The sequence below is a fragment of the Harpia harpyja genome, chromosome 4, assembly GCF_026419915.1.
Source record: "Harpia harpyja isolate bHarHar1 chromosome 4, bHarHar1 primary haplotype, whole genome shotgun sequence".
Classification (NCBI taxonomy): domain Eukaryota; kingdom Metazoa; phylum Chordata; class Aves; order Accipitriformes; family Accipitridae; genus Harpia; species Harpia harpyja.
In genome coordinates, this window is record NC_068943.1 from 31,446,196 (window position 1) to 31,460,363 (window position 14,168).

General features: G+C 41.8%; 1 protein-coding gene across 1 annotated transcript in view; it reads right to left on the minus strand.

Annotated features, from left to right (window-relative positions):
• The window catches only part of CPB2 (carboxypeptidase B2), a 277,528-nt gene that overhangs the window by 4,442 nt on the left and 258,918 nt on the right, over window positions 1-14,168 (minus strand). The window contains exons 2-9 of the mRNA XM_052786118.1: window positions 13,900-13,973; window positions 9,776-9,851; window positions 6,953-7,077; window positions 6,757-6,865; window positions 6,130-6,231; window positions 5,501-5,605; window positions 2,834-2,950; window positions 1,663-1,753 (exon numbers count right to left, since the gene is read on the minus strand). Coding sequence (XP_052642078.1) covers window positions 1,663-1,753; window positions 2,834-2,950; window positions 5,501-5,605; window positions 6,130-6,231; window positions 6,757-6,865; window positions 6,953-7,077; window positions 9,776-9,851; window positions 13,900-13,970 — 796 coding nt within the window. The 5' untranslated portion in view covers window positions 13,971-13,973. The remainder of the gene's footprint in view (window positions 1-1,662; window positions 1,754-2,833; window positions 2,951-5,500; window positions 5,606-6,129; window positions 6,232-6,756; window positions 6,866-6,952; window positions 7,078-9,775; window positions 9,852-13,899; window positions 13,974-14,168) is intronic.

The following is a 14,168-nucleotide window of genomic DNA, read 5'->3' on the forward strand; positions in this document are numbered from 1 at the left end:
GAAGTCTGAACATTTGGCACCCCTGACAAGAACTCTTCTCTGTTTAAAAGTATGTGAGTAAAGATGAAATTGTAGGTTCCCGTGCATTTGTAGTAATTTCCCGTGAACACAATTGTGTTATTGCATTCAGCTGACACAGCTAATAATAATTACAACAGTGTTATAAGGTGATAAAACTCCAGCTTGGTTCTTCTGAGGATCCTGTTGAACTCCTGGTGTTTCACACAGCTACAGCAACAATGGAGATTCTACAGTTAATATATTCTGGATCAAATCTGTTCAACCATTGCTATCTGTTGTTAATGTATCTGAATCAGTGTAAACAATATTTTTATGCTAATTAAGAAAAACAGGATTTTGTTTTTCAGCGTTTTACTGACTGTATAACTAAAAGAAGTAGAAACCTAGGGAGATCCTATCTGATCCTATCCTATCTGCAATCATCTGTTTAAGTTATTGCAAGCACCTGACTTCAGTGCTTAGGTTCATCTGTACAGTTTTTTCTCTCTAATGACCCTGCAAGGTGCTGAGGCTTCTTTCTTCTATGTTTTCAACTATGTCTAAGAGAGCAGCGTAGCATGGCTGAAAACAGTATGAATACTTCCCTAGTTACTCAAGTAAGATGTTCTGCTTTTGCCCTGTAAGAAGGGGTACATTTTGTCCAAAGACTTATTTAGAGAGGAAGCACTTTCTAATCTACCTGTATTCTTCTGCTCTTTGTAAAGTAGAATCATTTCTCCACTTCAGAAGTTGTTCACCACCAAAAGTGCTTGACAAGTTGAGTGCACTACATTACATAACCTTTCCCAGAGACTAGTATCTGTATCACATAGTTTTTTGCTTTTATTCCTTCAGACTTCTCCAAGTTCTGTCTTCATGACGTATTTATTCTGGATATCACTTTAAAATCTATGTATTTGGTCCCCATCTTCATAATTTTGAGCCTGAAAAAATGTATGTTTTTTGCCATATAATAGCCATGGATGGTAAACAAACATCTTTATTCCCAGTTTAGCAATGGACTAAAATGACTGAAAGTCATACCAGACATTAGTGTCAGTACCGAGTGAAGCCAGATCTGATCTATAGGATAACATTTTAAGATAGCTGTTCTACAGACTATTGAAAACCTGTCAAGTACTAAAGTGCCTGCGGGTAAGTAAATGTGATACAGCCTTGACAACAAACACTGAGAGCCAAAAAATCTTGGTCAGCTAGGCATTACTAGGATGACTGAGGTGTTCAGTTCATACAACGTGGTGGAGCATCTACTCAACTGGATGGCGCAACAGGCCGTGGGTGACATGGCAAGGGCCACCTCTTCCCTCTCTCCTCCTTCCCACCAATAGCCTGTACCAGGTGTGTCATGGTGTGATGCACGAGACAGGATCCAGGGTCCTGGTCCCCTCTCTCTTGTCATCGTGCCGGGAAGAGGTTAGACCCTGGTGTGGCACCTGGGGAGGAAAAATCCCGAGTCCCAACAAATAGTGTGTCAAGTTGGGGAAGTGTTCACCGGTTCACAACAGATATTCAGCTGCATTTGTCTTTCTATCAAACACCATATACCATTTGTGAAATGGTAAATGAAAATGTTTTCAAAATAAAGAATTTTAAAGGCTAAAAGTGAGGCAGGGGTACAATGGGAAGGAGATGATGTCATACCACACCAGTGCGCATCAAAATTCCTGTTCATGTCAGTACCGATGCACTTGCTGTTACCATGCGATGAGCGGCTCTTTCTCCACAGCCGATTCTATAGAAAGAGACACACAAGCCACATTCAGGGAAAAAGCTGAGAAAAGTGATGCACCATCTCACTGGTTAGTTAAATGTGACTTCCCACTTGTGCCTCTACAGGTCATGGGCCGATGAAGAGGCAAAAGACCAAGGAAGATCATAAAACCACAACGTCATTGCCAGCAAGGGTAGACTCCAGGGCATGGTTTAGGGGGCATGGTTAATGGTTGGACTCGATGATCTTGAAGGTCTTTTCCAACCGAAACGATTCTATGATTCTATGATTCTATGATAAAAGGAAATGTTGGGTAGAATAAGAAGTGGTCACATCTGATCTGATTTCAATGGATTTGGACTGTGGAAGGAGGGGAGAAGACATACAGTTTGGCCAGGTATGTGAGTTCAGGAGTCCAAGTCCAACCTTTCTGTAGGCATTGCTGACAGCATGTGGAAAGTTGGAAATTTGGTGTGCAGCTGTTGAGGTGTATATGCATAGTTACCCAAATGTCAACCAAGCTGGGCTGAAGATTGAATGAGTAAAAGAGTGGAGATTTTTTTTAACTTGAGTGAAGGATCTAAAAATCAAAGAACCATCTCAATGGCTTTGAATTTCCAACCAATAAATAAAATCCTGGACAAAAGATACCTGTTGTACTTTCATTTCTCTGAAACAAAAAGTATTCAGAGAACGGGGCTACCTTGCAGGAGGAAGGAGTGAGTTACTGGCTGTGCTCTGTGAGATGCAGCACGCTATTCAGCTTGTGCTGGATTGTGCCACTATTTGTAACCTTGCTGCTGAAGGCTGATACAGGCGTTCCCTGACACCGGGAAGTATTAAAATCCCAAGATGAAATTCTGTCATTTCCAAATGCATTTCCAGCAGCTTGGAAGACACAAAGGTACTGTGGGTCAAATGCCAATTAGTTGCAGCATTTTCTGTGGTCTGTAGGGCAGACATGCAGAAATTCCAAGCACAGATTAAGAGTTTGGGGTGTGCAGTTGCAGGATGGAAATGATGCCCTAAGCATGCACACTGATAGTTCCCATAAATAGCACATCAGTACATTGCGCAGCCTGTCAAAAAAGCCCTACGTACAGAGGGATGGCTCCATGTGTACTCATAGCCATCCACATTCATCACAGGCATGACGTAGAAATCAAAGTGCTGCAGAAGTGTTGTCATGGTCTGATCTCTCTCACGCATGTGGATTGCCTGTAAAGCACAGGGGAAACTTATTAAAAGCATTCGTAATAGTGGTTTTCTTACCTTCCTAGAAAGGCACCTGATGGCATATGTAAAATAATTGTGCAATTATCAGACCAGTCTGCCTCCTGATAGAGGCACATCACATCACAGAAACTGCTAAATAGCAAAGGAGCTTTTTGGTTTGAAGTGCCAGGGAGAGGGTAGGAACTGATAGAGTCAATCAGGTACACTGCAGTCCTTTAATGTTAATAGGTGGTCGTGAGATAGAGTTGAAGCCTATTAATAGGAAGATTTGAGCTTTTGATACTTGTATAAATGATAGGAACCCTCCCTCCCACCAAAAGTACCACAAAAGTAGCATAAAATAAAGCAAGCCCCAAAATAACAAGTAACATTTCAAATGGCTGCTGTACATAATGTTATTTCTTCTGTTGCGTTGTGAGTTCAGTGCACGTGCGCCAAGAGCCAGTAAGATCTACATTGCTAATTTTGCCTCACAGCCTATTTTGAATGTTTTAGTGATACCTAGCCTGGTTGTTGGTCCACAACACAGGGATAAATTTTAACCTAGATAAGTGGTTTTGTTACTATTAGAATAGACTAAGTCTTTAATCGTATCTTTTTTTTCTTCATGCCTTACTTAAACCACCTTCTTTCATTTTAAATCCTTCCTAGTTTTCTTCAGGCAACGGACATTCTCTGACTAAATTTCTACAGTCATAGCGACAAAATTAAATGATAAAGAGTGGACCCATTATAAAGAATGCCTAGGATTTGCTAGAGAGAGCTAGTGATTTTAATGTGTGTGTGCAGACTTGTATTAATGTCAGATTTTAGAATGTTACTTCATGAAGTGATATAGAAATAAAACTTGAATTTAAAACATGTAAATTAGATCAAGGGGCTGGAGGACCTAAATGTTCAGCTTGTTACTTCCGAAAAATGCTGCAGGGACCTGTCATTGGCAGAGTGACAGCACAGCTGGTAATTATTTGGAGCAGCATGAAAAGGGCAAATGCATTTCTCTTCAAGGGAACCTTGAAGGCTGGGATTATCAGTGGGTCACAAGGTACATTCAGCTGTATCTGTCCCCAACTCCTGCCATCTCCTTTCAAATGTTATAGTCATTGAGGTTTTATAGTTGTGACTGAGGACAGAAATAAAGACATTTCTTATTATTATCATCATCATTATTTAGTTCCATGATGGCCAAACCATAATTCATGTTTTAAGGACTCATCTATGTTGTTTCTCTGGCTACAGTACTGGTGACTGTGAAGTCTCAATCTCATCTAGATTATTTTTACTGTGAACTTTGCTTTTGTGAAAAAATAACAGTAAACAATATCTCAGGACATTAACTGAGCAAGCTGGGCAACCTTGTCTGGGGCAGAAAGACTTTAGGAGCCTTTTCCTGGTCCATACTAGGAACTGGGCCAGCAGCTCAGCATAATGAGTTGAGCAAAGATGCCTTAAATTCAAAAAGACCAAGGCAACATATGTTAAGAACCAGGTGCAAACCATGGATGTTGTGTCTTTTGGTATACCTTTGGTCACTACCCTGAGCAGTGTAGATATTAAAGATCAGATGTGACCATTGGTCTGCGGCTGCACATCAAGGCAGGTTGGGCTAAGCCCATACTACAGTCTCATGCCATCAGTGATTTACTAGTTTCCATGAACCGGTACTATGCGTCTGGGCAGTTGTTGGTCATGTTCCGCAGGTCTGAAATGAGGGTGTCTCTAGCAGGCATGGTACCTTCAGAAGAAGGTGGCTTGTGTGGCATCATTCTTCGAATGAGGCAGATCCAGAAAAAAGCAAGAGCACAAAGAGAAAATGTGGAAGCAGGAGGTGGAGGAGCAGTAGTAGCAGATGCAGCAGCAGGTGACACGACACAACACAGCAAGTGCTAAGTAGAGATTGCTGGTGTGCATGCTGGTGTGGAGCTATGCCATGCCTGGAGCAGGCAAGTGTGGGCTACCTATTGCTCTAGGAAGGCAAGTAAGGAAGAGCCAAGGGTTGTAGGACAGCTTGAGCTCACTCTGGATGCCCTCTGATCTACTCCAGGCAGTGCCAGCTGGAGTAACATGGGCATGAGCCACCATGTGCTGCATGACCCAGAGCCACGATCATTCCTTGGATCCATGTAGCGGTATAGACATAGCTCTAGCAGATTACCAAATACTTGCTTTTCCTGGCATGCCCTCTCCATTCCTGACCGTTCATAACTGTAAATGTCTCTGTTGAATTTGCTGCACATACTTTGAAGTTTCTTTCATACTTGAGAATACATCTGAGCTCTTTTGCATTTGATCCATATGACTTTCTGTCTCTCTCGCACACACCCCCCTCCATCTACTGACACACACACATACATGCACACACACTCGCTGCTGTGCATGCAGCTTAGGCGCAAATCTCATGTGTTGGTGTTGTGGAAGTAAATGGATTAAGACTTTATGCAGCTTAGAGTGCAATTGGAAAAAGAAGGTAGATGGCATCAAGATTTTTCGCTTTGCTTTGAAAACGGTAATCAAATGTGATTAGCTACTCACATGGCCTATGAACCACAGGCAAAAAGCAGGAGAAATCCATTCTCTAGCGTGGATACCACAGTCAATCCATATGGCACTTTTGGATATTTCCTGGCTTTTAGAAAGCTGACAAAAGAGAAATTGTATTAGATTGTCACTGTTGTAAAGTGTACCACATAAAAGTGGAAGTGAAAAGGGTAACCCAGATGGAAGAAGCAGCATCTGTCTTGTAGGGAGAGCTTAGACTGATACTGGGCCAGGATACTGCTGTCGGGTCCATTTGCAAATAGTCAGAGTGCCATATCCAGAGTGCTTGCAGCAACCTCCTAACATAGACGCCAAGACTACAGCAAGACCTGAGGTCAAGTGAGTAGATCACTAACTATGCAGGGCAACAAACTAGATTGGCTTCGTAGTCAACAGAGGAAGGTATCTACGCTGCCAGTGTTTCATGCCTTTGGACGACAGCCTAGATGCGACAACTTTTTTGTGACCCAACAAGGAACCTAATGTGGTCAAATGCTTTTGCAAAGGTAATGCACCTTACTAGAAGAACTTAGGAAACTTCTAAAAAACACAAAAATATGCCAAACCCCATCACTTGCTTACATTAATACTTGGAAAGTTTTTGCAGTAAGTCACAGTTGTACCTTCAGAACATAAAGTGGTCGTTTTTCATACGATGAGCCAATATATATTTTCTGGAGGAGGTCAGAATGGACTCTCACAACTTCTTCCATCCAATGATATATCTGCAAGAATGAAGTTAGTAAATAGATCTCCTCCCTATTGTTTTCCTTCATCCCTGAAAGCAGTCTAGACTTAAAATTAATTCTTCCTCCCAAAATCCTGCCTCTTTAGCTGATGGGAAAGAAAAACTACCAATTCAGCCCACTTGCCTGACTCTAATTTCTCTTAAAACAAACAGTAAGATACAGTCACAACACAGTCCAAGTATAGCCCTGAAATTCCTCTTTAGTTCTCTTTGGTTAAATTATTATTCAGTTTGTGTTTTAAATATTTATATGTTATTTTGCAACTTCATTTTGCTTCTGTATTTACTGCATTTGAATGGCAGCTTGAGGCAATACATGTATGAGAGATTTTGTCTGGTGCTTCTTTCTTTCTCTAGGAAGGCATTACAGTAAATACACCTCAATGGTTGAGCAACACAATGGTAATTACCTGTTGATGATTTCTTTCCCTATCTCCATTCTCAACTATGAGACAAATTTCACCCCTTGAATCTACAGAGGATTACAACAAAAATATCTTACTTCTTTCATCGAATGGTAGTTTTCATAGTATGATGAAGAGCTGCGTGGGTTGACTGTGTCATTGATAGTCTGTTTCTCAATAAGTCCTTGAACGTCTGCCATCGTGACTCTGAATAACAAAGAAAGAGCACAACCTCCTGTTAAATAAATGACAACCTTACAGAAACATTCATGACAACAAATTAAAAATACATACTTGTGTTGGATGGTCAGTTGCCTTAACTGAGCTTTTATGCTATTTATGCTGGATGCCCTGACATAGAAATGGACTTCTCTGTTCTTCCTGATGTTTTCAACCACAACAGGTTGCCAGAGAATGACCTGCAAAGTTTCCAAAAAAATTTTATTTTTTTTACTGAGGAAAGAAAAAATATTCTTACTAACATTTAATAAGTATTTTGAAAATAATCAAAGCATATGTTTTCAATTTAAGACACCCCTTGTAACAAGCAGTTTAATGTTCCCTGTGTTGTGTTATAGCATTCTGCTACTGCTGGAAATGAAATGTGTGTATTTAAGAAATGTTTATAATGACTTCTGCACATAAATTCATAAATCAAGAAAAAAGACAGGAACATAACCTTTTCTGAGATAGTATTTCTAGTATAATAGATATATTTAGCTGGTTATTATGTTACATGTTTTCAAGTCTGCTGAGACTTATTTTCCCTGAGGGTATTTGGAGAATTAATGAAGATCAGACCAGTCTTTGTAGTTATTGTATTCGCTGATGACTTTGATCGGGGAGGAAATAAATGCCAGAAGGGGTTTGAATATAAGTCAAGTTGAAGCAGCAATACAGAGATTAAAAATGGGAGGAAAATAAGAAAATGAGATTCTTCTTGGTAAAATTAAATCTTTTACAATAATAAAATCGGAAGCCAACATATTCAATAAAAGAGTGAAACTTTAGAACCAGTAATACCAAAAGATCTAGGGGTGACAGTAAGCAGAAAATCAGGCATGAATTTACAATGTGAAAAAGGTCAACATAGTTCTTGGATGCATTTTTGAAGTCATACAGCTTGAAGTCACCAGACAATAGGGTTTATTTTTTTCCTTTCTGGTGCAGTTGCACCAGGAATATTATATTTGACTTAGGGCACCATGTTTCCAGGCATGTATCAGCTGTCAGCTGTTTACCTCACTCATTTCTCAGAGAGAATGTGTCTCCAAAATCATACAGGAAACTCATCCATGCTTTTAATCAAGACTTTGGAACAATAAATGGTAAAACATTTGGCCCCTGGATATATTAGTGCAATGTGCTATACAAGTGGCTGAGCTAGTCTCGGTGTAGCCATCGCAGACATTATTGGCAGGGTAGCGACAGCATCGCATGGCTCAGCTCCGTTTGGAAAACCCATCCAAGAAGCAAGCTGGATGCTTAGCTCCCCAGCACCAATTTTCCTGTTGCCCTGGCTAGCCTGCTTTCTGCACGGATGTGCACCAGTTCAGATTTAGTTTCTCTTTGGTGTAGGCATTCTTTGAATTGACAGTAAGGAAAATTAAGGAACTCTGGATTGACACAGTGGAGGTGGCAGAGGAGCAAAGAATGGGGGTAAATGGGAAACTTTGATAATGCAAATGATTATTGGTCTCCTGACCCATCATCAGCAATGGTCAGTACTGCCCCAGGGGCAGCTACGAAAGACTCTGTTGTAGATGTTCCTGTGTCTGGGTCTTCTGATGGATGCTACATGCAATGTGTGTGCTGTAAGAGCAAAGCATTTCCTTTGTTTTAAGTTTTTGCTTTCCAACTTTTACAGGAGTAACACCTATAATTAGCGGGATAATTCTTCTTGTAAGATGCTAATTTTCAGTTGCTTCTTTTGCTAGATTGTAACCATTAAAATTTGTTGGGAGGTACTGTTTGTGTCTTCCCTTTCCCTTTCTTTTTCCTTTTCCCTTTCCCTTTCCCTTTCCTACTGCCTTTCCTTCTCCAATTCCCTTTCCCTTTTCTTGCCCAATTTATAGCCATGGGAAAAAAAAATGGCCATTTTATAACCCTTGAAAAATGTTCAGTTTGCATATTCACATAAGTGACTTGGTAGAAACCGCCGCATGCTCTCTCTGCACTGAATGTACCGCAGTTGTTGTTCATGACTTCTTGGGGCTCCTGTGTACGAGAAAGTGAAGAATGACAGTGGTGAGGAAAAGATGGAGGAGGGCAGGTTTATTTTGGTACAGCAAAGGAGATGGATATGTGAGTTGACTTGTGGAGGTGGAAAAGAGCAAGGAAGGTTATCAAGGTTTGTGAAAACTGAAGGGAAGGATCAGAAGAAGGGGCAGCAGAAGACTAGTAGGATTTTGGGCTGGACATAAAATGAATAGGAGCCCAGAAAGACAGAGAAAGACTGGGCATAGACACCATTAAAAGCTCTCAGTCATCTGAGACACATCCTCAGTCATCCTGTAAATTATGTTGGTTGAGGGAATGGTTACACCTTTGTTGCAAAGTGTTGGCTTCAAACTGGGAGGGTGTGATTGGACAAATGCTTTTGAAGAGGAAGAGATGCCTCACTTTAATTAAATACTCTATTCTTTAATGAAAGATAGACGTAATAATAAAAAAAAAAAGTATTGCTTAAGAGATTTTTCTCTCCTAAATGCTACTTTAAGACAAAAACCACAAAAACCCACTCCTGATCTTCAAAGCTCTGCAAGTCATATAGGTCCACATTGCATTGGTCTAAAGTGCTGAGGTTCCCTAGCAAATGTATTTCTACTTACTGTGTGTTGGTGCTTTGCCAATTTTGCAGTGTCTTAATACACAAAATCAATTGCAGAAATCTGAGCTCTGATGCAATGCATTACTGTAACATTATGAAGGAGGGGGTCTCCTCATGTAAAAGAGAAGGTAGCGGAGCAATGAAAACCAAGCATTTTCTGAGTTGCTGTACTAGGAGGAATGAAAGTGGGCTAAATCTTTCTCCGGGGGGGGTGGAAGGAAACAGTATTAGTGCACTTTAGGGAAGAATTTGGCCTAGAGACCAGAGAGACAGAGGGATCTGTTTACCTCGGTGGTGTTCAGTAAATCCTGAAGGGCTTCAACCTGTTTGTCTGTTTGTGGCAAAGCCCACAAAACTTCATCCCTGAAAAACAAGGGTATTTGGGTAAAGCACAGGTACTTGGAACTACTCTAGGTCATGCAAAAGTAGAGAAGCAGGCTTGGCCTCTCTCCTCTTCCCTGGCTTGGCTGCTGTAAACGCAGAGAAGATTCAATAGTGAGGATGCTGAGTGAACCCCATTCCAGCCTCTGCTTCTGCCAATCAGTAAAATCCACGAAAAAGATGGTGAAGGGCTTTGGTAGCCAATATCTACTGCTGGACTCTGAGGTTGCTCCTGGGAGCTGGCACCAGCACAACAGCAACCAGCCCTAGCTAATCTGGAGCGCAGCAGCACCGGTGGAAAACGAGCCTCCACCAGGAAGACAGCTCTCCTGTTCTCCCCTGACTTTCTCGGTCTCAGCCACTGTTCAGCAGAGACATGAGCCCTCCCAGTCTGGCAAAAGCCCTCCCAGTTTGGCAAAAGCCAAACATGAGGTTTTGTAGATGTGCAGAGGCTACTACCGTCATTGTTCCTACTCCTGTCCAGTTTTTCTCATGTCCTTATTTCTGTCCCTCTGCCAGGTATGGATTCAGTTGGTCTATACCACTGTCCTCCCCCTCTTTGCCCAATAACTTATATTCCCCTTCTACTTGAAACCCATGGTCCGGACGTGTTGTACGCAAGGTGGCACTTCCCAGCTACTCCATGCCTGACCCCACCGTTGGTGACAGAAGTGAAATTCACTTTCTGGACAGAAAAAAATACCACTTTGCATTGTAAATCCAGCCCTGATCTTCAGTGCCCTGCAAGCCATGTAGTTCAAACTTGCTTTGGATAGGTAATTAAAATATTTTGTGTGTGTAGAAGGAGGAGACTCAGGGGAACATCAGACCCCTATTTCCATTTTCTGGGCTGGGGTGGCTCTCAGCCCTCTGATTGTGTGGATTTGGTGTCAGTGCATAAACCAGGCACTGTGGAAGTCCCTGCCAGCCCTGTCTGCAAAGATTGTTCTGAAAAGAAAACAGGCAGGGCTCTCAGAACTGGTGTTTTCAAGCTGCATAACATGATTGTCACAACTCATTGTCATGACTGATTTCAAGCAAAGACCTGACAGCATCTGGCAACCAGGTGATTCATCTTTTCTACTTTTAGCCAGGCTCCAAGCAATCACTGTTGTTTCTCATGCAGAACCAACAATATGCCAGCCCTATTTTTGCCTCCACCATCATTTGACAGAGCATCAAAAAGCAATCAGGGGTAGGCAGGGTTGGCGGTTTGCCTATTTCTTTAGGCATCTGTTTGGGGCTACTTTAAAAGTGAATTTGTCTTCTCGTATCCTGGGAAGCCTTTTCACAGGGGAGACCAGAAAAGGGCGGCTGCATCTGGTTTCGTCCTATGATTCCCACAGCCTGAGATTACCATAATGGGGAAGCTGGTATGTGCTTGTACCCCACCATTTGCTGCACAAATATTTCAGCTGAGTGTGGTAAGTACTGGACCGCTGGTAGCTACCAGAGATTCCTCTTATAGCTCTCGTTGGTAGGACCTGGATACACTGCACAAGCTGATCCCAGTTCTGCCCTTGCTCTTGTAGTCACGTTTAACATGGGAAGTATTAACAGCCGAAATTGTAGTCGTTGGGCTTCTCAGTTCTTCTGCTTTGATTTGTCATTATACCCTCTTTCATCTGTCTTCTGCCCCACTCCTGTTAGAAAACACCCAGACAAAAGCTCTAATTATTGCCTTTGTACCAATCTCAGAAACAACCCTCTATCCCCAGCTTCCTTGCCCTGCCTGCTGCCCTGGTACGGCTGGACATGTTCATCTTGAACACACCTCTTTTCTTTCACTTTCTGTCCTCTTGCCCTGCTTCCCTGGCTGCTCTTTGAGTTTGTCCTTAAGAGGATCCCTCTCATTCCCCTCCTCCAACTTTCTGCCAGGGTCCCACTGGACTTTATCACTGTTTCCCATCTCTTTCTCCTCTCCCTCTTATTTCTGGGTAAATAGAATTCCAGCTGCCATCCCCACACTACAGTGCTCACGTCTTATCCTGTAGTTTTGACAGAGTGAGTGGGATGCATTACAGTTCATTTTAGCTGGTTTTGATATCTTCATCTGAGCTAATCGCTGTCTTAATAAAGAAACAGGCACTTTCAGGGTCCGGTTAACCTGAGCTAATTTAGATGTGTGTGCTAAACTGGAATGAATTATAACCTAAATATACACATATTTTTCTGCACTAGCTGTACAGGAAGGTGAAGGGGAGTTGTTCCTATGCAGAACTGTGCAGAAAGCCTGTATAATCAGGTGAATCCCATCCAGGGGCCCTGGCCACCCTCTCACAGATAGACATACACCAGTGCCGGTTCTCTGCAGGCATCTCCCTCTCTTCACCTCTCCTCTCCGTTGCATTTCTCAGTCACTAGGAAGGCCGTCAGCATCACGTACCACACAGACCCACCAAAACAAGCCATCAGCATGGATGCATCTCCCCGTCCTCATAGCCTGGCTTCATTTAAACCTTGCATGTTCTTTCTGACTAACGTCTCCAGAAGAGAGGCTTCCCTGCTTATCTCCAGCTGAACGTCTGACCCTGGCTATCAGCAGGTAGTGTCACTGGAAGAGTGCTGCCAACATCTTCTCCCGTCCTCCTGGGCCATGTAAACTGTTCGTCTGCCTGGAGCACAAATGTCTGCCTGCGGGCTCTCTTTTCTCCCACCTTGCTGGGTCTCCAACAGCCTCCAGCCTTGCCCTTTCCCTACAAGTGAGGGAGGTGTCTTTCCAGTGCCGTCAGCTCTTTCACAAGTCTCACAATGTTCGGTATTTTTTCGACGTCCGGATGCAGTAATCACACCGTAACCTTGCAAAGGGAAGCTTTAGTACATGACTGTTAAATCCTCCGACACTAGTGCTCAAATAGAAGTAAAAAGTCAGATACAATATGTCACCTTTAAAATCTCATTATTTTAGCCATTTTCGTAACCAGGGCTGGGAGGCTTAGACTTGTGCTTTCCAGTGGGAAATGCCATATTGTTCTGTAAGGGTCAGATATTCAGTGTTTTATTTAAACATGAAATAAATGAACCTTCAAGTAGCACAGAGCAATGTTGCTCAACTGAATTCACCTAAAAACTTGTTTAACTGTCCCCCCTACCATAACCCTCACACCTCCATAGCAATCCACAACAAAATACAATTGCAACACAAACGGAGATGAAAGATCCTCTTTTTAAGGCATGAACTCACTGGTGTTCACCTGTCACAGGTCCTGCCACTGGCGTGTGGTGCGGAGTTGCAGAAGGGCTGTGAGACATAATTCACTATTGTTTGTGTAGGTATTTCAGTCCTGGGACCAGGTTGTATTTAATCGTGATTCCTGTAGGTTGTTCAGCTTGCTTAATATCACCACATGAGGGGCTTATCCTTTTAGTTCTACCTATTAAAATATTTCAGGTTTTTAAACCAGCTGTACATGTAGAAAATAAAAGCACTTTGCCTGTCTTCATCTCTGACATATGTTCTCATGTTTTAAGAAAGCATTTGGTTTCAGGGCATTTCTGAAGTTTATCGATAGGTAACAATAAAACTGCTTCTGAAACATTGTACAAATACCAAATGGTTATTCAAAAATGATTTATGACTGGAAAAACAATCATAAAAGCTGCTTTAGAAAGAAAACAGATTGTTAGCACTTTCTGAAATGTTTTCTCTTTCTACCTCAAGAAGTAATTCATTTAAGATCTTGTTTTAAGGCAAATGAAGCAAATTATTTTTGCCCATTAAGTTTCAGAATGCCCTTTATTGGCATTCAAAAGCACTGAATGAACAGAATTGATTTGCACTTAGACCGAAAAGAGTAGTTTTAATATGATTAAAAACATAGGATTTATGGATACAAAGAAGACTTAGAATAATTTCATTTCCTCCACCATCTATATGTTAAATTGAACCACATATCCAATTACAAGAGCAATAAATAAATGTCAACCTTTGCCAAATGTTTTCTTATGCAAGTTGGAGTTATTTTGCCTCAATACTTTCCCTTCCCACTCACCACACACTAAAAGCCCAGTAGCACCAGCAGGTATTTACCTTGGAAGAGTGAAGACATGCTTCTCTTGAATCCAGATAAATAGGGTAAAAAAGAGCAGGTAAAACTTCATCTTCACGCATCCACAATGAAACCAAATGCAATTGGAAAGCCAAGGGTTCAGAACCCACATTATTGATTTCAAAAATGTTATTTAAAGAGTGGTTAAAATTTAATACTCTCTCTCACCTCAACCCCAAGCCCCTGGTGGCTAAGTCAATACAACAGGGCTCCCTGGGGAGGTCCTGCTCATACTGATGTCATCCATCTA